The sequence below is a fragment of the Vanacampus margaritifer genome, chromosome 8, assembly GCF_051991255.1.
Source record: "Vanacampus margaritifer isolate UIUO_Vmar chromosome 8, RoL_Vmar_1.0, whole genome shotgun sequence".
Lineage (NCBI taxonomy): Eukaryota > Metazoa > Chordata > Actinopteri > Syngnathiformes > Syngnathidae > Vanacampus > Vanacampus margaritifer.
In genome coordinates, this window is record NC_135439.1 from 14,673,498 (window position 1) to 14,697,278 (window position 23,781).

Consider the following 23,781-nt stretch of genomic DNA (forward strand, 5'->3'; position numbering starts at 1 on the left):
GCAGACTAACCAACTCCAGCTTCCGATCAGTCACTTTTCCATGCCACTAAAACGCACACATCCACCATACGGATACTACAGTACATACTAGGGGTGAGCAGCTCTCCAGTAAAAAACATATTGATAAGTATCTCAATACATGAGGTGCGATATGATTCAAAGATGACTCATTTTAAGGTGTAACGATTTGATTCAGTTTGATTGATTCCGTGGGATTCTGATTTGATTCAAAATGGTACGGCTCAGTTCGAGAGGTTATGATGCAATTAGTTTCTTGTTATTATTTTACATTATAAATGATCTTCTCTTCTGTAGTATAGTAGACAATTCTCTTAGAACTATCACTATGGAAAATTTGTAGAATCGATTATCGATTATTACATTGATTAATTGAATAGAATTTTATTTTGCATGAAAATGTATATTACATTTTTTCCTTAATAATGTTTGTCGACCAATTATTGTAGTTTATTTGATATTGTTTACTGATTTTAAAAAAAGTAATTAATTAATTATGGTAATTCATAAGAAATTAAGCAATAACACACAAGAGTGATTGATGCTGTACTCACCAACCTTTTTTGACTGATTTAGTTATTGGTCATTGTTTTCCAACGTTAAAGCAGATGTTTGCGAATGTCATATTTTTATTCAACACAAAAAGATAATCGTCTGCTTTCATGAAAGGCTACAGAACTCGGAATAAAGACTTTTTTAGAGGATGAAATCAGACAATTTGTACAATTTGAAATATGGATTAGCTGTCGATGAATCGATCCAGATCCTCCATATATTATAAAGTATATTATTTGTATTATTAATAATAATAATTATTAATTTTATTGCTATGTATAATTATAATAATATTAATTTTCTATTGATTTATTTATGCATTCCTTTTTCTTTTCTTTTTTTGCATTTCATTTCTCCAGCAAAAGTCTTAAGTGTTAATAAGATATTATTAGGGACGACCCTTGTGAGGAAAAACGGCCAAGAAAATGGATGGATGGATGGATAGATTGATTATTTATAGATTTGTTGATGATTTGTGGAATGATTGGATTCAATTTGATTCATTACACTCTCATCTTTTAAATGAAACAAATTTTTTTGTTACACCCTTGTACCTGAAAAAAATTACGCATTATAGAAGTATGTTTATTTGTTTACATTCTTTTAAATATATATATATATATATATATATATATATATATATATATATATATATATATATATATATATATATATATATAACACAGTGCTTTATTTTAGTTATTAAGAGTAGCCTATGTAACAAAAAAATATTGTTTTAGGTGGGCTTGAGTGGATTAATACCATGTCATTTCATTTCAATGGGGAAAATTGATTTGATACACATGTAAAATGGGTCACACCTTATTTATTTAATTCATTTATTACTTGGTCATGGATTGAATTAAACTTGCAAGTCAATGCACAACTGCTTTTCAGTTTTGCTGCATTTACATAAACTGTTCCATCAATCCACTCTACCTTAACGCTATTCGAGTACATACTATAAAGCAACTCAACTTTTTTTTTTTTTTTAAAGCACATGTATTGCCATGCTTTCCAAAAACACATCTATGAATAGCGGCGTAGGAGAGGAGACAGGCATCACCTCTGCTCTGTTCTAGCGTTTATGAAAGCCATAAATGGTTCTTTAATATAGTGGTAATCAGGGTGGTAATTTGGGTGGAATTGTCCTTTATTGTTGCCAGACATGGCTTCCCAAGTCCTGCCAACACACACACACACACACACACACACACACACACACATCGAGACAAAAGCGCACACTCGCTCTTGGGCAGACATGGTGTTCAAGGCCTAATTCACACCACATGCCAACAAACTGGGCGGTTGTGTGTATATGTGTCTGTGCGTCTGTGCTTGTTTTAATGCTGAGGTCAAAGCAGTAAATGGGAGGGGGTTCCCAAGATTTTTGTTCAAGTGTTAAAATTCATGTGTGTGCGTATGTATACAGCCACATCTGTGTATGTGTGTTTTAATTGCGGTCTCGGCAAAAGTCGCAAGTGCGCTCCATCCAGATGGTTCTCATCACCGTGACTGCGCGGAGCATTTCTGTCTCTTTCAGCCTCCCTCTAATCTCTCGCTCTGTTTTTGCAATTAGTCCTTACTTAGCGTCTAATTTGACAATTCATTAAGTATGTGACATTATACTGTAACTCTTTCGCAACCGCGTTCTTCTCCTCCCTCTCGTTGTCAAACGATGCGTTCAACGTCATTGCGTAAGAAGAACATCCCGAGTCGCGGCCGTTAATTTGTGGTGTCGGCACATGCACACACAGACTTTCATAAATCAATATTTACTAAGGAACCTTTCCCCTTTGAGTCAGAGGAAGCAAATGTGCATCCTGCTGTCTCCCCTCTCGAACCCTCCGTCACGTGGTTGTGTATGCGCTCAGCTCTCGTGTTTTGAAATGGGTGTTTTCTTGTTTGGTTTTCGGCACAGTTCAGACATTCCTGCAAGAAGACCTTTGCCTCTGGAACGGATTTGTCTTCACAATAGCGCGTTATTACGGAGTTTTAACATCACAGATGACAAACTTTTTTACATGGATACTTAAATGTGGACAAATGTGAGATTAGGGGCGTTTAGGGGCTTGGCTGGGCAGCACTGGAGGGCAGAGAAGTAGAGGAGGAGGAATTCTCTTCAATGTGCATCAGGGTCGCCTTACATCACTCTGACACATATAAACAGCGTGCAAGTGACACACATGACGATATCCTGACACACTTCTGCCTCAGAGGATGTGGACAACCCAATTGCAACGGTGCAAGGAGCGAGGGGGGGGGGGGGGGGGGGTGTTGCAAGAGAGAGAGTGAGGAAGGACCAAATATTGGAAATAGGACATTTCAAATGAGTTTGGAGTCACGTCAAGAGTCAAGTATGCCGTAAAAAAGAGTGACCGGGATTAGACTGCACTTTATTCTTTCTTAACTCATTCACTGCCATTGACGGTTATAGACGTCAAATCTTCATTTGAACTATTTTTATTAGTTTAACATTTTTTCCACTTTTGTTAGCTAGAAGAGTATGAAAACCTAGAATTTGTTTTCTTGTACATTTAGAACAGATATCAAATTTGTGATTAATCGTGAGTTAACTCATAAAGTCATGCAATTACGATTTTAATTGCCCGACGCGCCTAATTTTTAATTGTAATGAATCGCATGACTTCAATAGTTAACTCATGATTAATCACAAATTCTATATGTTCTAAATGTACAGTAAAAATAAATCTAGGTTTTCATACTCTTGTTAACAAAAGTGGGAAAAAAATGATAAACTAATAGAAATAGAAAAACTGTTTTTTTTTCCAAACCGATACCAGTTGAGTAGTCACCGATACCAAGCACCGGTACCAGTCATACTTTTTATACATATGTTCAATACCATTTTTTCCGGACTATATCAGTTTGAATACTCAACTAATACTAAGTACTGATACCACTAGTACTTTTGATTCATTAAATTTCCCCCAAAACACAATGACAGCTCATTTGAAAGGAAGTCCTATATATCCTAAGATAGCATTTTATCTTAAATTGCATGAAATTAATGGCCATTTTCTATTTCTCTAATATATAATTTCTACTTCTTGATCATAAAACAGCTGTCGCGAGCACCAATACCTTCAAATAAGGCCAGGTATTGGCCCGATAAGGTATGGTATTGGTACTTGTGTGAAATTAACGGCAATTTTCTATTATCTTTTGTTTGTAAGATGCACATTAGATTTATAGAACACACAATAAAATGAATGTAAAATGGCCACAAGAGGCGGCTGATAATGGGATTTGCCAATGATACCTTGAAATAAAGCCTGGTATCGGCCTTATATCTAATACTGGTATCGGTACTCGCCCATTGTTAATTTTGACATTTAAGTGAACTGCTTTACAAAAGCAAAATTTGTTATATTGCATTGTATCAGTAAATTTTAATGTAAGTAGAATATAATGGAACCGATCAAAGAGCTTTAACTTCAATGTTGGAGTCACCCAAGTATAATAATAAGTGACTTTAAAATAGAAATACAAAAAAAAAACTAACTCTGGTGACTACTTTGAATGTGAGTCTGCTTCGTTTTCTGTGCACCGTATATTCTTCTTTTTGTGTTCTTTGTGCTGTCCTACACAATCAAAAAAGGTACAAAAGCCAAATTTGATTCTTCTTGAAACCCAATTATGTTTGACTTAATTATTAGCCATGTTCATGGTTCAGTTCTAAACTGTTTTCCCTTGGAATATTCCCCTTTTGATGTGTATCAACATTTGACCCAACGTCTCCACACGTAAACGTTCCCATCATGTCCGCTCTAACTCTTGCAGGCTCTTCAGGCAGCCAGACAGTTCCTGCTCCAGCAGGCCTCTGGACTCAACTCCCCGGGCAGCAACGAGGTCAAACAGAGCCCCGTGCAGGTCAGAACACACTCGCGAACACACACATGTGCAGAGGTCTGTGTCCATGTCAACTACACAGCGTGATATAGGCACATATCTTTCCTTCCTTATTGCTTGGGCTTCCTCCTTTTTATCACCTTTGTCACATTGGGCCAGTTTGATTTGTAGTGGTAGTTCACATTAGGGTCTTTGTTCGGACTATAAAGTCATGAGATGGCAAAACCACGAATATGTCATTTATTTTTTTAAAAAGGGGAAAAGTCTGACTTATTTATTTATTTATGCATTTATTTATCAATTTATTTATTTTATATTATATCTTAATATTTTGTTTTATTAATAATAATAACTTATTTTATTACATTCATATACAACAGTGTGCATATATATATATATATATATATTTATATATATTGTATTTATTATAATTATATTCATTTTTTTATTTTATTTCTCTAGCAAAAGTCAAAAGTCTTTGTGATACTATTAGGAATAGACCGATAATCGGCAAGGATGTTCAGCATTTTGAGAAATATCACCGTATGCCTTACAGTATTTAAAAATCAGAGGGCTGATAATAGATCGATTAAAAAAAATTTAAAAAATTCAGTTAACTTTATAAGAGATGCTGCTGACCCTTGGAACTCTCTATACCTTCAGTTTTTGTTGAAAATAAGATACTCTAAGTACAAATGTAACATTTCAGACATTTTGTAAAACTATTTACTGTAGCAAACAGTAAGGAGCTAAAATAAAAAATTAAAAAATAAGAAAAAGAAAGTTAATGAAAAACCTAAAAAAAAAAATGCAAATCTGAAAAGTTAGGCATTTTAACTAAGTTAGGCTGAATTATTTATTTATTTATTTTTATGCCATTATTTTCCCCTTTAGTGCACTGGAAAAAACATATCAGTCTAGATCTACAAATTAGGATTAAATAATAATAAATATAAAATTAAATTATTAGTTACAAATTAAATGAAAGCATTGGCAGCTAACTTTTTTTTTTGCACAGTGCTGAAATGCCATGAAATTTATGATTCCAAATAAAATAAAATAAATTGAATTATGACACTTTAATCAAAAGCTGAACAGCAATCATGAAGGCTTTATTGACTTTGGATCAGCATTGAGAAATCTCAAGTAAATGACGTGACTTTTAAGACATCATCATTTCAACATTGTGCTTTGTTTCTGAATTCAAGATTAACTCTGAACAGTGTCAATCAACACGCAATAAGCGGCGATGACACACATACACGTGTGGTCGTGTCTTCCCCATCGCAGCCCTTCAGAAGTGACACATGCCTTCAATCTGCACTTCATTTAGTTTGTGGCTCTACGAATGACAACATCTTATATTAAACCGTAAAGGCTATGAAAGGAACAATGTTGATAAAATGTTGTTCAAAATGTTTTATTTTCTGTTGTTCACACGTAAAAGTGTTATCATTGACCTGGAATGACAGATTTGGATGAAAAACACAGATTGAACACACGCTGACTTGACCTGCCTCATGTGCACATTCTGATGTCGGGTGTTACCTTTTACTTCCTTCCCTCGCTTTTTCTCCTAACACGCGGACGCAGACACACACACACACAGCAAAAACCCCTCCTCCTCCCCCTCTCTCCATCTCTGTCTTGTTTGTCTTGTTTGTTGGTGCCTGGCCTGTTAGCCTCCCTGCACTATCCAGGGCACCCGAGCTACATCTCTGTTGTCTCAGCTGTCAGCTCAAATGGTCACACACATCCTGCCAATGCACTCTAGGATGTGTGTTGGCAGAGCGTGTGTGTGTGTGTATCCTCAGTGAGCAAAAACAAGGTACACACACAAAAAAGGGTGCTATTTGCTAGATGCCACGGTAAACTTCCAAGATTGTAATTTGTGATTTAAAAACTGATTTGTTTTAGGCCTGGTTCTTCTAAACGGATAAACCCTAAAAAAATATAAATCGTTTTTGCATCATGAGTATGATCTAATTTGATTTTAAGGTAACGGCATCACTAGTAGAGATAGACGGATTTGTTTTCTGTTAGTTTTTTCAGATACGGGTAGTCAATGCTGAGAACCGATATATGGAGCCGATATTCATTTTCACCCATTAAAAATCCTTAAAAGTAATTAAATAAATGTAGCTGGAATTGAGGCATTAAATGACATTAAAATGCATTAAATACGATTTTCAGAGGCGTTCATTTTTTTCAATACAATTGATGAAAAACGTTGTTGTTCATGCTTTATTTTACCTTCAGCGTTTTACTTGCTTTTACGCAATTTAGCAATAATAAATGTAATAAAAATATTTGTATTTGTGGGGACTGATGACTAGCTGTAATTCACAATGAACAAAATGGTCTGGAGTCCACGAGTGTTTCATGTTCTAAATACCAATTGCTCTGAATTCAAAAAAAAGAAGAAGAAAAAAGTACTGTTTCTGTCACTAACGTCCAACATGAAACACTAATCCCACCTAGTGGCAGAAAATTACCTCAACACAAATGTATGACTCAATGATTTCCACTCCTATTAACTCTTTTGTTAATATATCTTTTTAACTTCAATTAACTTTATGAATTATTTACTATAAAATTACTGCATCAATGGTTGAAAAGATACAACCACATTTGTATTTTGGTAATCCCATACTCCATTTTGGTAATCCACTTTGAGAGTATGAAACATTGTTGTACATTAAGCTTCAAGAAATAAATGAATAAAATGAAAAAGAAAACATTCAGCAAATAATTCACATCATTTATAAGTATGCTTGTAAATTGATTTGTAGCATGCCATATTTCAACGGCGAACGGTAGACACAAAATGGCCGACCTCAGCTTGTTCCATGGGGTGCTCTCTCACATGCAAATGAGTGTCAGACAATAATTAGATCTTTAGGAGCCTGATAATTAGATTTTTCCCCCCTTTCTCTCTGAGGGACAGAAAGAGGGGGAAGACTTCTTCTTGTGTCTTGACTTCTCTGAAGTCATGGTTTATGCTGACAACAACTCTAATACTAACCCCCCTTGGACCCGCACCCATTCTCCATCATATTTCTTTTCTTTTTCTTCATTTGTAATGGAAGGGAGGGTCCGGACTGCAAGCCAAAGAAACTCACTCAAGATTGTATCTGCTCTATGATTGGTTGTTCTGAGATGGTCTTTGTGTGGGACTGCTTTGCGTGAGATATTATCAGTCCACTCTGTGTGTGCACGCGTGTGCGTGTGCGTCACTGTCTCGTGTCACATCCAGGAGAAACTTGACAATAGCTCACGTCTCTCGACAGGCAATTGCAGGAACAATTGATGGCGTCCAATGGGAGTGTGGCTGCACTGAAAGTACAATAGTAGGATCAAATTAAATTAAGAATAGAATCAAATGTATTGTTATTGTTATTGAATTTATTGAATGATTGTGTGTTGGTCCATTGCTTGCTGCCAGTGGGATGCGGACCTTTTTTTTTTTAAAATACGAGACTTTATAAAAATCTGATCGGCTGGATCAAATTGGCACATATTCGTTGATCGGTTGTCAATCAACGACGTGATTGATCGGACCCGCAAAATAAGACATTGCAGTAAATGCAATCTCATTTATTCTAGGGACGTTCTGTGCTGCCATTGTTAATGACACAAATGAGTTATTTTATCTTATCTAAGTCTCTCTGTCGCATCAAGTTTTTTTAAAGGAATGCTTGACTCATTGAGCCATTTTCAGCAGTAAAAAGTTAATATTTTGTCCAGAATCAATTTGATAATTGATTTTTCATGAACAATTAATATCTTTAAAAACAAAATTTTCAACTTGCTGCCGACTGAAGATGACATCACCTTTGGTCGTTACCTCCTAAATACAGGTGATGTCATCTTCAGTCGACAGCAAGTGGAAAATTTAGCTTTTAAAGATGTTAATTGTTCATGAAAAATAATGAAGTTATCAAATTCATTCTACACAAAATATATATATTTTTTAACTTAAGTCAAGTATCCCTCCAACTATTGGAGGCCCGCTTTCTGGAAAAATTTGAAAAATATTGTACTGAACAGATAAGTTTTTGTTGTTCAAATTTTCAAATATTGACATAGAATAAAGTTTGAAAGAAACAAGCATGACTGCAATGTTTATTTAACATTAATATGTTTTTACAAAGGCCACTGTAACGATAATTATATAGAAGTAGTTCAGGTCAAATGTGCTTACTTTAGGATTAATGCGTTTGATGCGCCAACAATATAATCAGTGAAAAGCTTTGGAGAAAAAAGTTGTGCCAGGAAAAAAAATGGCTGCAATTTTGGAATTAGTATGCCAATTTTAGTTTTAGGGTTTTCAGCTTATAAATCATGTTTGTTTTCCCAATACTGAAAAAAATCTTAATAAATAAAATATTTGTAAATACAATTTTAATTGTAATAAATTTAAATACTTTTTTATAAAAAAATATATATATTGGGGTGGGGGTATGCCGCTGATTGGTGATTGGTTCCAAAAAAGTCTAATATAAATAGACACAGTTGTGCTCATTATTTAACATAACCTAGGGCGACGTAAACTTTTTTTTCTTTTTCTAGAGAGCTCAGTATTGTGAGGTTGTCAGGAGACCTGAGGAAGGATCAAAGAAAAGTGAAATCCAGCACTGACCAGACATCACCTACTACCCACCGGGTTAACAACCAGAATCTTTCACCAACCCCAGAAACATCTAAATTCCAACAAATTAGGGACACCGTAAGAGACCAAAGGAAAGACTGAGGAAAGGAAGGATAGATGAAGGGCTATGTAAACTTATGAGCCCAACTGTATGGCGAGAAAAAGACTTAAAGCCCATAAAATCCAAAACACTGTGGCAATTCTTTTGATATTTTTAGAGGTTTCAATGGACATGAGTAGAGATGTGCATGTGAATTTTGATGGCGATTCATAGCATTAGCAACGTTTAACTTTTGTACTGTAGTGCTCATAAGTTAAAATACCCTACGAATAGGTAAACTTCTCATAAATTTATATACCCAAACCTATGAGCCCTACTTTATGTGCTTATGAGCACAACTCCTACGAGTACAACTATACACACATTATAACTAATACTAAAACTTAAAAATAAAAAATAAAAAAATTAACAAAAATAAAAATATGACCTACCACCCCACTCCAAAACCTTACGGATCCACTGATCCCAACAGTTTCAACCCTTTTCTTAATACTCTCTCACTCATAATTCAAGACACTTAAATCTCCGAGATGCATCCTTTTGGTGTGTTCAGTCAGGCTAAAATGACCAAAAAACAAAATGCTAAATTAATCATGATGAAAGCATAGACTTGACACCTGAAAATATTCCCATCCTCTGAAACCGATCATGTAGTTGAGTCGTGGTTATCTTAATTGCCGGTGGCGGAAGTGGGTGGGAGCCCAATTGGCTGAGACATTAACAACTGGCGGATTAGCCAGCAGGATGCGCGCCTCCGCGACCTTCCACGCTTGGCACGCGCTCATATGGCGGGCGGGTGGCACATATACCGCATACCCACTTAACACGCCGCCACTTGGCATGCACACATACAGATTAGCGCGCGTGCTTGGCGGAGGCCCATACGTGTGTAATTGAATAGTGAGGTGTCCTGTTTTCATGTATTATTGAGGAGCGTGTTTAATTAGGAGAAAATGTGAAAAGACTCATTAGAAGAATGTTAATTAGTTGCGGTCTGAAGAGGCCTGGCACCAGGTTGTAGAGAGCGTCGTGACAGTCCAAAGCCAAGATTTTGCTTCACTGAAACATTTTCCAATGCGTGTCGCTGTTTCAGATCATCTGCGTCTGCACATGTGTGAGAAACTCAAGCATACATTGTTTAAAATGTCTTTATAGTAAGCAACAAAAGTATGTGAAAAGATGAGTGCTCTGCCCCTCAGAGCGGGACTCAAGCAGCCCTTCTTTCCTTTCTCCATTATTTCTTTCTAAAGTGTTTTTCCCAAAGCACTCCTTTTGTCCACTCACTGAAAATGTTTAGTCGACAGTTTCTCTCATTTGATGTGCGGGGAATTGCCAGGGTGCGTATGTGTGTGTGTGTGTGCGTCCGCGTCGGACAGGCGGGGACGGAACAAAGCTTGGGGGTGCGCGGGGTCCTGACAGTTTGTGAAGGGTGTATGGGAAGAGGTTGGGATCGGGCCGGGATGGAGAGAAGGGCCTGCTTGTGAGCGCTGGAGTGTGAAACTTATTTTGTGATTTGAAACATGAGTGAAATCAATAATGAAATATGGTCAATAACAGCCGCTCCTCACACTTCCCAATGAAGTGGCCCGAGTGTGTGTTTTTGTGTGTGTGTTTCTGGAAGTGTGTTGTCATTTTTATTCTGAGGCACTGGGGCGTTAGATGGACGGTGGCGGTGGTGTGTGCGTGTTTGGGGGGGAAGGGGAGGGAGTTGGGTAGATTTTCCACTTGAACTTGATTGTCTGTCACTATCCTCTGAAGTTTCTTTTATTTTCATTTTGTCTGTGCCCTGTCAAGGAGAGTATTTGGCACAAGTGCGTGTCATACATGTGTATGGCCACATGAACGGTGCACCTCCCAGCTCACTAACAAGCCCCCAGTCAGTGTTCTCCAACACCTCCTCCAGCCGCCATTCGGAGACCTGCCTATGGAGAGGCTTTTCACACCTGTGTGTCTTTTAATATAGACAGATGCAGCATATTTTACGACGAGTATGTGAATGCTAAGTAATAACTCACATGTCATCATGTTACACATGCCTGCCACCTGTGAGCAAGATGCCAATTCAAAATTAGTATAGCTGAACCGCCAACATGAAACGTTCACAGGATTGTACAATTTGGACATTTCTTGGGACAAAAGGCGTTTCCAGAGCCTCTGAAAAATTCGGACTTTATTTCAACAAGAATTTCTAACAAATTGGAGGTGGAGCAAATGTGACAATAAATATTCCATATTAAAACAATGTATTGTTATTTTTCGTCACTACCTCGCCGAGTCGGGAGTGGGTAATTTGCGCGCCTGCTGCCTTCTTTGAATGTGGTAGCCGTTTCTCAGGCTCCCTCTGCGGAATCGAACCCTGATTCCCCGTTACCCGTGGTCACCATGCAAACAAATATTCCATATGAAAAAAGCACTTATATCTACGGAAGTGTGGAATTGCCAATGTAGAGGAAACATTCTTGAACGTATTTGAAGGTACGTTCAAACTTATTTCAATACGTTCCAACAAATACTTTATACGTATTTTATTCGCAATGTTCAAACATACTTGCAGGCTAAATACTGAACTATTTAAAATGTGGAGGAAACTTTTTTTTTGACTGGCAAATACATTTAAACGTATTTGAAAGTACGTGAACTTATTTACAGCAAATTAATTTGAACAAGTACTGTATGCACAAACGTTCTTGCAAATACGGTTAAAAGTATTTGCAAGTATGTTTGAAGTACTTGTAGGCTAAATGCTAAACAAAAAGTTACTTGCACATGCGCAATTAAATACCCTGTGGCATTATGGGGGAAAATTCCCAATGGAAATCTTGCACTGCAAAAATATTAATAAAATAATAATTCTTAATAAAATTAAATAATAATAAATATTAATATAAATAAAATAACGATTTAATAAAATACAAATTATGGATAAATAGTTTTTAAATTTAATTTATAAATACCAATATTTTTATTTTTATAATTTATTTACATATTTGTATAAATTTAGGCCAATTGCTGAAAAAAAATATTTCGATACCTTGACATTATGGTGAAAAAATGCATTTAATCTAATTTGGCAATTTCTTGCTTGCGTATATATCCCCTCCCCTCCATACAAGCTATGTAAAATATGTCAACTTTTCCTGAACCTGAAAGAACAACCACTTTCTCTGCTCTCCAGTGATGCATTCTTCGGATAATCCAATTATTCCAGCTTTTAAACTGTTTATTTCTCTTCAAATCCTCAACATAGTATGCACATTTTTCAATTAAACAGATTTGTCCATGCTTGATGCCAGTATGAGTTGTTGATGTCCTCCTGAGGGAAATAAGAATTGGAGGCGAGATGATCAGAACATCCCCAACTCTGCTCACCTTTTTTACTTTGCTCATCAGTCACCCCCCCCCCCCCCCACCCCCCAGGCTAATGTGGCCCCTGGCCCCACTGTGGATTAGTGAGTAGGGGTACTCACCGCACACAATGGAAGCCCTTTTAATTCCAGTAGCGGGCTGACCCTGGGCTCCCAACACTCTTCACACAGTAGGGACTCCTTCACTTACTTTTTTCTCCTTTCTCCTTCAGTCCTCTCTTGTAGAGCCCACTTACTCCTGAAAACCCTCCCACCCTTCCATGCCCTCCTTTTATTATTTTTGCAAGAGGAAGAGACAGGTTGCTTATCTGGGGAAAGATAGCTTTTGTACAAACAAGTCCGAGTTCAAGAAAAAAAACATGGGACTTCACTTTATTAGGAATGGAGTGTGTATCCCTTCAGTGGCGCAGGAGGGTCGTGCATGCATGCAAACAACACAAGTTGCACAAGTCAGGTTTTCAGGCACATCAAGGTTTGCGAGTGACAGGGAGAGTAACAGAGAGGGGAGAGGTGCTAATGCTCAGTGACGGGGATAAACAGCACTGCTGGGGTGGGAGGGGTTGCTCCTACCAGGGGAGCAAGAGGGGAAGGAGGAGGAGGTGCGTGTCAGCCTCTCTTTTCCTCCTCCCTTGTCATTTTTTCAATTATCCCTCTCTCCTATGTGTCCCCGTAGACCCAGAGGCAAGGTGCACATCATTTAGACTGAGAGCCTGTTTAGATGGTGATTATGGCAGCACTTCTTTTTCTTCTTTTCTCTCGGCGTCGCATGAACACAGTTTGGCCTTGACTTAGATTTGCTATCGACTATTATTATTATTAGGCTTTACACGATCAGGATTTCCCGGCCGATCAGTGAGTTTGTAAAAAGAAAAAGAAAACCAATCACCGATTCCATTTGAAGATGATGTAATATGTCCATTTAAATACCTTTTACATTTACTCTTTAGTTGACAGCCACCATTCGCAGGAAATACGGACTGGCCCGGCCCACGAATAGCGAAACGGGACATATAATTGACATCGATTGAAATGCATGGAGGGGGGAGGGGGGGGTGGTTGATCGATCTTCAAAAAATGCTGATAAACATTAAATATAACTTATAATGTCCTATTTTGTAGAGCTGATCAATAATGTCATTGATCGATCAGGCCAATTAAGAATATTATAGCCGATCACCGATTATGCAAAAAATTCAGATTATTGTCCGATCCCAATCCAGCTAATCAGATCAGTGTAAAATATATTATTATTATTATTATTATTATCATCATCATCATCATTATTATTATTCTTAATATTATTATTATCATCATCTTGATTATTATTATTTGTATTATTATTATTATTATTATTAGGCTTCATCATCATTATTATTATTATTATTATTATTATTATTATTATTATTATTATTATTATTATTATTATTATATTGTTGTTTTGTGTGTGTGTGTGTTTTTGGAATTATAACAGCTTCCACTCATTATGTCGCACACCTTCAGTTCCTTATAAACGCGAGCTGATCTCATTCATGGACTCCAGCGAGTCTGTTATGCTTCCGCCATGTAGACCGCACGCCTCACCTGTGCTGAATTGAAAGGGAATGACAGGAGCCGCTTCAATTGGCCGGGAATCAAGACGACTGTGTTCACTCCCACAACGGCACTAATACAAATTTCTAACTGCGCCCGTTTATGAAAATACCGAATGAATGTAAACTCCACCCATGCCGCCTGTTTATCTAATGAATGTATAATTTGATTCAACTTGTATGGAGTTGTTTGTTTGTTATTGCAAGAAGAAGCCGGTATCCAAATTCCATTCCTTCCTTGGAGATAATGCAGTCATTTGAGCAGCCTGTCTGTATATCAACATGGAGGTTAGTCCATCTCCAAGGCACTGGTTTAATATCAGATCGTCCTCCTCACCATCTTGCGAGGTTTCATCCAGGATGTAAAGTGGGGCTTTCCCTCATTCTTGTTTGAATGAAAAGTCATCAAGGGAGAAGAGGAGAGAGGGATGGATCCCTCATTGAAATGCAAGTTGCATCCCCCCTTTCTCCTCTCTCCTCTGGGGACTCCCTGCCTTTCTCCTCCTTCTATTTCCCATCTTTCAGACGCTCCCTCTCTTCCTTTGTTAATCAGTTAAACTCCCTCTTCAAACAGCCCCTCTAATTACTCCTCCACTCTCTGTAAACGACAGGGCTGTCTCTTGCATCTCGTCTCCATCCCTCCCCGCCTCCCTTCCTCCCCCAGCTCCCGCTCTCCATGGCAGGGGTTGACCTCTGTCAGCCACCAGGCCCTCAGCAGTGCGCTCCCGTGCACGCACCGTATAACTGATTCCTGCATGTTAATGAAGGGAGCAGTGTGTTAGGTTAGGATGTATTGCTATTTTATCTCACTATTGGTGATGCATTTCATCTGGTTGCACAGTCATTAGGCCAGTGGTTCTTAGTTGGAGGTGCTCAACCGCACCAGTTTCGTCTAGAATTAGAAAATTTGTGTTCTTGTATTCCCCGTCTCCATCTCCATTAGTTTTGCTAGATAGCTAGTTGTGCTGGACTAGAATTGTCAACTCAACTCAACTCTGTATTTTATTGAGCACTTTAAAACAACCACTGCTGTTTTTTTTTAAGATGGAACCCAGTGCCAGCAGATACAATGAAAATAGCAAAGGCCCCAGAATTGAACCCTGTGGAACACCATATGTTCTGTTATACATGTGAATTCATATTGCACATATTCGTCCAACCACTTTCTTTTATTGCTTGACATAGTTAATATGTATATGGATTAAAATAATAATGAATGTAAGTTAATAGGGCTGGATGAGTACTGATACCAGGTATTTGAAGGTAGCGGGTACTGTCGATGGTGGCCGATACCAATATTGACTGAAAGAAGATGTGCAACCACATATTTTGATTGGACTTTTTTCTGGCCACCGCATTGTTTTGTTTCATTTTATTTATTTATATAAATTCATTTCATATTTCATCAGACCCATTTTTCATGTATTGAATGTTTATCAGCATTTTTGGAAGGATTTTTTTAGCGTTTAATTATTCAAATTTTTCTTTTTTTATTTGTTAGTATTTTTTTTCCATTGCATTTCAATATGCAATTCTACGTAAATTTTGGCTATTTGTGGTCTGGACCAGTCCCAAGTGTGTGTGTGTGTGTGTGTGTGTGTGTGTGTGTGTGTGGGTGTCGGTGTGTGGTTGGTGGGGGGGGGGGGCTGTATAGTAAATAAAGAAGCTGTTTAAATAGATATATTGGTTCGTCCAATGTTCGGTTATCTTTTCTTTTTTTTTCTTTTTTTTTCTTTTTTTTGCTTGCTGATTGGTGATCGGCTCTAAAATCCTGATTGTGTAAAATAAGATGACCTGACTGGAATTTGCTATATTGCTATGCTTGCTATGCTTGTCTCTAAAATATAATAAAAATATAATTAAACTTCAGTATAAAAACAGGGGTGGCACGGTGGCTGACTGGTTAGCACGTCCGCCTCCCAGTGCAGAGGACGTGAGATCGAGTCTGGGCTTCGGCCTTCCTGGGTGGAGTTTGCATGTTCTCCCCGTGCTTGCGTGGGTTTTCTCCGGGTGCTCCGGTTTCCTCCCACATTCCAAAGACATGCATGGCTGGTTAATTGAACACTCCAAATTGTCCATAGGTGTGATTGTGAGTATGGTTGTTGGTCTCTGTGTGCCCTGCAATTGGCTGGCAACCAGTTCAGGGTGCCCGAAGCCAGCTGGGATAGGCCTCCGCGACCCTTGTGAGGAAAAGCGGTTAAGAAAATGGATGGTTGAATATAAAAATGGGAATGTGACATGTTCCTGATTGAGTAACTGTTGGCCACTTTATTAGGGATTTCTTAATTTTTCAACAGTGACGTCCTCATTTTCTCCCTCTGCCACCCGGCCCCACCTTTCTGGCACTAATCTACACACACATCTCCCGCTTTTAAATTAACATGCAACAAGAAAAAAGGGGGGCGACAGAAGAGAGAGAGGGGGGGGAAATTAAATGCATTTAATAAATGGCTGACTTCAAATCGGCCAGCTTTTCAGCCTCCCCCTATTCAACAGCCCAATGAAAGGGGAGAAATCATTCACAGGGAGAGACAAAGCCGAATGAAAATATAATTCTGTATTGTGAGGCGCTTTTGTCCCTGCCCGTCAAATCGTTAATGGCAGGGCTTTTGTTTTGTGTCGTCGCTTACCGCCTGGCGGTGTCGTACGGCGGTGGCATCGCGTGCCCCCATAATCACCACGCTTTGTGATATTAGATTATAGGGGCAATTAATGGCATCAAACCATAACCGCTCAGCATTCAGGTTGTCACACACACGCATTCAGCCTCATCTACATCCTCACACACCAGTTCCGTATATCAGCACTCGCGCCCATGCGGGGCATTAGCCGACATGTGGAAAGGTGCTATAACTCCAATAATTATTATGCCTCTGACTTGAAAATGTCAATGGCGGTGTGTATAAAATAGAACGTAGGAGTTGTCAGCACGGAAGAATGGGATGCACAAGAGCAATTAATTACAGCTTTTCATTTGGCAGCCTCGAATGACAAGGCCCGGTGGAGGGGCATGATGCCAAGTGGCGGCCAACATCGCTCCCACCTTGCCCCCCCCCCCCCCCCCGCGTACCAACTGACACGGCCCCTCCCCCTACCCCTCGCTCCACTCCGCCATTAATGCCGCCTGTCTCTGATCTCAATTGCATATTTGGTAACACAGTTTATTCATCTTCATGCTTAACTCAGCCACCTTCTACTTTTCCGAGCCCTACTCACATCACTCCAGAAAGCCAAACCTCCACAAAGTTTAGTGTCACCATACAGTATTTTTTGCCACAAAATTTTGCCCAACATGTCACCGTACAGTATTTTTTTGCCATACAAGAATAAAGTGCAATTGCACATCCACTGCAGTAGGTGGCAATGGCACGCTCATTATTTATGTGATTTTTTTAAGTTGGTCAACAATTCTCTTTTTAAACTTAAGTTGGTTCAGCAATTCTCTTTTTAGACTGTATTGAATTATTATTATTATTAGTTATTTTCTTTGAAAAGTTCAAAGCAGCTCTTCACACTTCCCTGTGTAACTTCCCTAGCATTCTCGTGGGTAGTGAGCAGTGATACCATTTGACCGTGATGGTGACAAATAATTCTACGCGGAGTGGATGTAGATAAATGGCCAGTTTGTGAGGTGATAAGTCATGCTTGTATTTCTCTATTAAAGTGCCATCACTGCTTAACAGGCAGGATTATTTGTATTGCGAAGGCAGTATAGTTTATTGACGTGTAGGCAGTGAAGGAAACGCGAGTCATCCCTCAGCCTGTTAAGAGAGACACTAGATCCACTCTGGCAGTCACACGCTCACTGCCCGTCCCACTGAATATCTGTAATCTGCTTTGTCTTTATTTCCTTTAATTGTTTCCTCTGTCATTTATCTATTCATTTAATATGTAAATCTGTTTTTAACACACATCAATTTAGCATCTATCCTGCGCTTATGTCTCACTGAAATGTGGGATTAGTTTGCTTTCAGTTGTGTTGTTTGTAATCAGATTAGCACCCCTGCCTATCTGCGTGTATAATGTTTGCACATTGCTTTTTTTCTTTGCTGTGTCTTTGCTTGCCTGCCACACGCTCTGATGAGATAGACATCTCGCAGTGACAGCCGGGATGTTGTTGTATGTCTTTCCGTAGCCAGGCTTGAATATGCGGGAAGTAAATCGCAGGCAACCATAATCAAGTGTTTATGGAGGGAGATAAGATGTATTTATTATTTTTTAGATGAAGATTGCCTATCGGAGCTTGTATATCTGCTGCTGTCCCATAAATCGCCTCAATTATTTTCAACAATGCCAGTGAAGTGGAGGAACGTGCCAACAAAATATGTCTTTATTTGTCTTTGTGTGATTTGATCTATAACTAACATTTTAAAATACGTATTTTATATTTAATCCAAAGTGCTGATTCACCTGTCAGATTACTGTGTATAAATAAACTTGTCTCTGAGTCCTTCGGAGTCTTTTTTTTGGCTAACTAGCATAGGCCATTGTTTTCATTGGCATATGCGGCAGTTATAATTGAGCTCTGTGAACTCCGCCGAGCAAAAAGTGGCCACTTGTCTAAATTGTATTTCAGTTGTCAAGTTTTCTAATAAATCATGACTGGTTTACGTTTTTTTTGTGGCATTAAAATGAGTACTTGAACTACCTTAGTTTAAACTGTGTACATTTTGGGCATAGCTAGCTAGATAGCTAGCTAGGTACAGTAGTTAGCAGCTTACCGTAGTTAGCAGCTAGCTAGCTACTGTAGATAGATAGATAGATAGATAGATAGATAGATAGATAGATAGATAGATAGATAGATAGATAGATAGATAGATAGATAGATAGATAGATAGATAGATAGATAGATAGATAGATAGATAGATAGATAGATAGATAGATAGATAGATAGATAGATAGATAGATAAGACAGACAGACAGACATTCTTAATCCATCCCGTGAGGGAAATGAAATAAGTATTAATGATGACTCTTTTCACATAAAACTCTAAAGATTTGACCGTGTTTGTGTTACTTCATCCAGGTCCCCGTATCCATGGCTATGATGAGCCCCCAGATGATCACTCCCCAGCAGATGCAACAGATCCTGTCGCCCCCTCAGCTCCAGGCCCTGTTGCAGCAACAGCAGGCGCTCATGCTTCAGCAGGTGAAACAAATGCGCCTAAGCAAACAAACACACGCACACGCTGGTTGTGTTGTGCTAGTGTGTCTGGTTGGACTCGCTCCCACACCAACATGTTTAGATGTGTCTGATGCTTCATTGTGCGATGATACAAACTAGGTGTGCCTGTATCTCATTTAACGCTGTGAGATCATTGAAGGTAAACAAAGGCAAATATTCTGACTCATGCGCACATTTTTTTTTTTAAGTTCCTCCTCTTTTGCATTATTACTACTGTGCATGATTGTTATTATAGCTAAGCATGACCCCACCTGTAGGGACACACATGCACTAACCAGTATTTGAGGACGGTTTCGGGTATTCATTGTTGCCATGGTAACAGATACAAACAAACACTGCTCATCTGCAAAAGATCTGTCAAATGTTATGACACAAGACGTGACCTCTTGCCTACATGTGTGAAATACACTTACTTGCATTTAAGATTAAGAGTCAAACAGTATGACCTTATGAAAAAGTGTAAATCCAAAAATGTTCTTTACAATAATATATTCTACGTACCCCACACTAGTCTAACTCATTCTGATTAAATTGCGTTTGCGGAAAATGACTTCAGCAGCAAAATCCACCCACTTTTATCCATGTCAAAGGGCGGCCATTTTGTGTGGTTTTTGTGTGACGTTATATTTTCCTAAAGGTTTGGTCTTTTACAACGTTATCCGATCATAAAGGACTTCTACAAATCACATTGTGAATGTAAGGGTGGCTAAGAACCTCCTCACCTCCCCTACGACAGTGAAGTCAAACTAATAAAACCGCGCAGTTTAACATCATTCTCCCTGTTAATTAACCACAGTATGGACTTGCTTCCAGTCTATATTTGCAAGCCAGCACTTTTGCACAAACTGACACACACACACACCGAGAGAAAGAGACAATCAGCTGACATATCACTCAGCAGAGCGTTAAATTTCATAACCCCATGGCGATACCGCATTGTATAAAAATGTAAGGGAGGTTTACGGTCCACTACCACATAATATTTGTGTGTATGTGCGTGTAAGTTAACCTTTAAATTTCCTCTAACCTTTACTTATGCTAGAACTGCTCGGCCTTTCCTTCCTTACCAAGGCAAGGTCATGGTAATAGGCTGAAGAGGTGAGTGCCTCACTTCCATACTCTTAATGCATAGAGCCACTGAATCAAATCATTAAAAGACCTTAATTATCACTTAATTATTCCCTCAACTCACCACTCTGCAGCTCAGTGTGTGCGTGTGCTCGCATATGCATTTGCATGTGCGACGAGGAGGGGGATCAGGACTAGTGAGGCAGAAAAGAGATATTAACCCCGCTTAAGGAAGAATAAAAGAAAGGAAGGGAAAGAAAGAAAGAAAAAAAAGTCCTGTGTCTTCTATTAAAACAAATTAAAGATAAGAAAGTACATCATTGTTGAAATGCAAAGTAAATTATGCAAAACTCAAGCTATGGCCGGGATAAGATTGAAGGCGGGAATGTAAAATGGCGTGTTGCACAAAGGAGCGTTCCGCCGCTCAGTTAGGATGTTCACTGGTGTCTAGTCGGCTCGATGCCGGGTCAGACGGATGAGAGACTGCAGCAACTGCTGCTCTGTGAAGTCATTCTCCTCGGAGAAGCCTCTTTGAACATTTGATGCGCCATGAAACAAAGACAAACTGCAGAGGCGCGCACACATAGGCGCTGATCTCAAGAGGATAACCTCCCCTGCACACACGCACACTGAAGCGCACACTGTGGTCAGAGTTTCCCCCCGCCTGCGTTGCTCCCCTCGTGTGCCAGATTGTAATCTTAATGGAGCGGCCTGACTAAATGACTGATTACGAACACAAATGCACAGACAGGCTGTGGTCAGTCAGGGGAGACAACGCTTGGGTGTTTGCGATGTGTGTTTTTTAAATTAAAGAATGGTCCCAGCGGAGGGGCCTGCGGTGGTGTAGTGGTTCACAGAGCTGATTCTTGTGCGGCTGGCGTGAGTTCAATTCACACTCGGTGTCATCTGGATGTTTTCAGTAGACTGCATAATACATCGGTTTTGATTTTTAGTGACTTTATTTCACTCCTGGACAGTAAATACGGATTTATTTGTGGTGGGGCCAGGTCATATTAGTTTAATCAACATGTGTTTCAATGCCACATATTCACACTAGTATGTTTTTTGCATGCATTAAATTCAAGAAGTGAAATTTTAGATGATGAACAATAAAATACTGATGGAAGAGGGAGGGCTTGCAACACACAGATACTAATAATTTTTAAAACAATGAAAAATATTAATAATAGAAGGACAGCGTATTTGAGGTCAACAGTAGGGATGGAAAAGTTAAATGCTGGAGGGGGTCACAATTTTTCATCAGAAATGCACTTCCTAAACAGATGTATGACAAAAACGGCAATTTAAATATGGACACAATACATGCAAAATATGTGCGGAACATATTTTATTTTTTATAATACATTTTTCAGGTTAAATGCTGGAGGGGGTCACAATTTTTCATCAGAAATGCACTTCCTAAACAGATGTATGACAAAAACGGCATTTTAAATATGGACACAATACATGCAAAATATGTGCGGAACATATTTTATTTTTTATAATACATTTTTCAGGTTTGAAGCAAGTTAAAAAATTTTAAAAACAGTCACACACTGTGATTTATTTATTTTTTGGCGGGGGGTGGGGGGGGGGGGGGGGGTGGGGCTCTCTTGTATAAACATTTCCATTCAAGGACGGCACAAAACTGCTGAACAGCATACCAATTATTTTTGTACATTTTTTTCCCACAGATATTAACTCCATCAACGTTTTTATATTATTGAGGTACTATGTCAATATTAGACCTACTGACATTGTAGTTAGTATAGAGTAGTATGCGACCCTGTGCAAGCACAACTAAGCCATGCCTGCCATCTAGTTGTGAATGGTGATATTGCAACTCAAAACTACAGTCAAGCCCGGCATACTCATGATTGGTTGATTGCTGAATGTAATTATTTCTTCTTCTTTTTTTCAATATATATATATTTTTTTGTAGAAAACTATTTTTTTATGTATAATATCATATATATATATATATATATATATATATATTGAGTAATTAAGGTTTGTGGCCGCTAGTTTCTCATCCCTGTTCTAGTTAGTGCAAAAGAGAAATATGTAAATAATAAACAAAAATATAGGCATTTGACTATTCAAGTGTAAACCCAGTGTAATCATTCAAATGACAAGATTACAAAATGAAATATAAATATTGCAATGGGGTACTGTGGTTGACATATATTGATGTCATTTGTCCAGGAGTCTGATGGTGTTTGAGTAGAATCTGTTTTTGTCTGTCCAAATTGTTTCTCAATCCAAAGAATGCATTTTCAAAGTAATTATTTCAGCGAATAGTTGTAGTACTGCTTTCTTCCACCAGTACAATGGAAGTATCGGAAGTTGAAGTGCAGTGCTTAAGTAAACGTGTGTCGCAGTCCTACCAGTGGCTCTCAGCCAGTGTCAGCTGGGATCGACTACAGCCCCCTGCGGTGATCTCATGAATAAGTGGTGTAGATAATGACTATCTGTGTGTAATTCCCTCGGAGGGATGTGGTCCTGCTCAACGTTATAGACCCTGTGGATGGATGTAAAAAAAAAAGAAAAAAGAAAGATCCACCATCATATCATTTTGGCCTGTATGCAGTCACAGGGTATTTCCAGTCACAGCCAGATTCTCAGATGCAGTGTTTAATTGCTTGTCAACACACCTCTTCACCTTCCTGCAGCTCCAGGAGTACTACAAGAAACAGCAGGAGCAGTTGCATCTGCAGCTCCTGACTCAGCAACAGCAGCAACAACAGCAGCAGCAACAGCAACAGCAGCAGCAGCAGCAACAGCAGCAGCAACAGCAACAGGCCGGAAAGCAAGCAGCAAAAGAGGTGACCATAAAGTGCACACTCATTGCGTTGAAGTACACTTTGAAATATACGAGTGCCCTCAAATGCATCAAAAAGTGGTGGACATGAGGAGAAAAATTCCATCAAAGTGTCCGATGTATTGAATGTGCGGTAAGCTACATATGTTGGCCGTCTTCTTCTTCTTTCCTCGTCTTCCTGTGCGGTTTGCGGTCAGCTCATCTCCAGACAAGCATTAGCGAGCGCACGCTGTCATTTTCTCCACAAGCCCGCCATGTGGAGGCAGCGTAGGCGTGCGGTGCCAAGCCATCCGCTACCTTGCCAGAGCCCTCATTTACATGCCTTCAACTGCGGGCCCGAGGTGAAATCTCCATGTAGGAGGGGTCTTCCTCTCTTTTAATTGACAATTAACCCCGCCAAGCGCTGGGGGCCTCTGACGCTTTCTCGCTCGCTCTCTCGTGCGTTGATAAATACAAACGCGCCGCTTTAACTACGGCTGCAAATCACTTCCGAGGATCATGTCAAGGCCCAATCAGAAAGGATTCCGCTCCATGGGACAAGATTGTCGTAACCTGTGTTGGACTGATTGTCCTTCTGTGCTGTTTATCTATTTTT

At 38.9% G+C, this 23,781-nt stretch overlaps 1 protein-coding gene across 1 annotated transcript in view; it reads left to right on the forward strand.

Moving 5' to 3' along the window:
- Positions 1–23,781, forward strand: part of foxp4 (forkhead box P4) — a 121,289-nt gene that overhangs the window by 60,708 nt on the left and 36,800 nt on the right. The window contains exons 3-5 of the mRNA XM_077573578.1: positions 4,378–4,467; positions 19,139–19,261; positions 23,038–23,190. Coding sequence (XP_077429704.1) covers positions 4,378–4,467; positions 19,139–19,261; positions 23,038–23,190 — 366 coding nt within the window. The remainder of the gene's footprint in view (positions 1–4,377; positions 4,468–19,138; positions 19,262–23,037; positions 23,191–23,781) is intronic.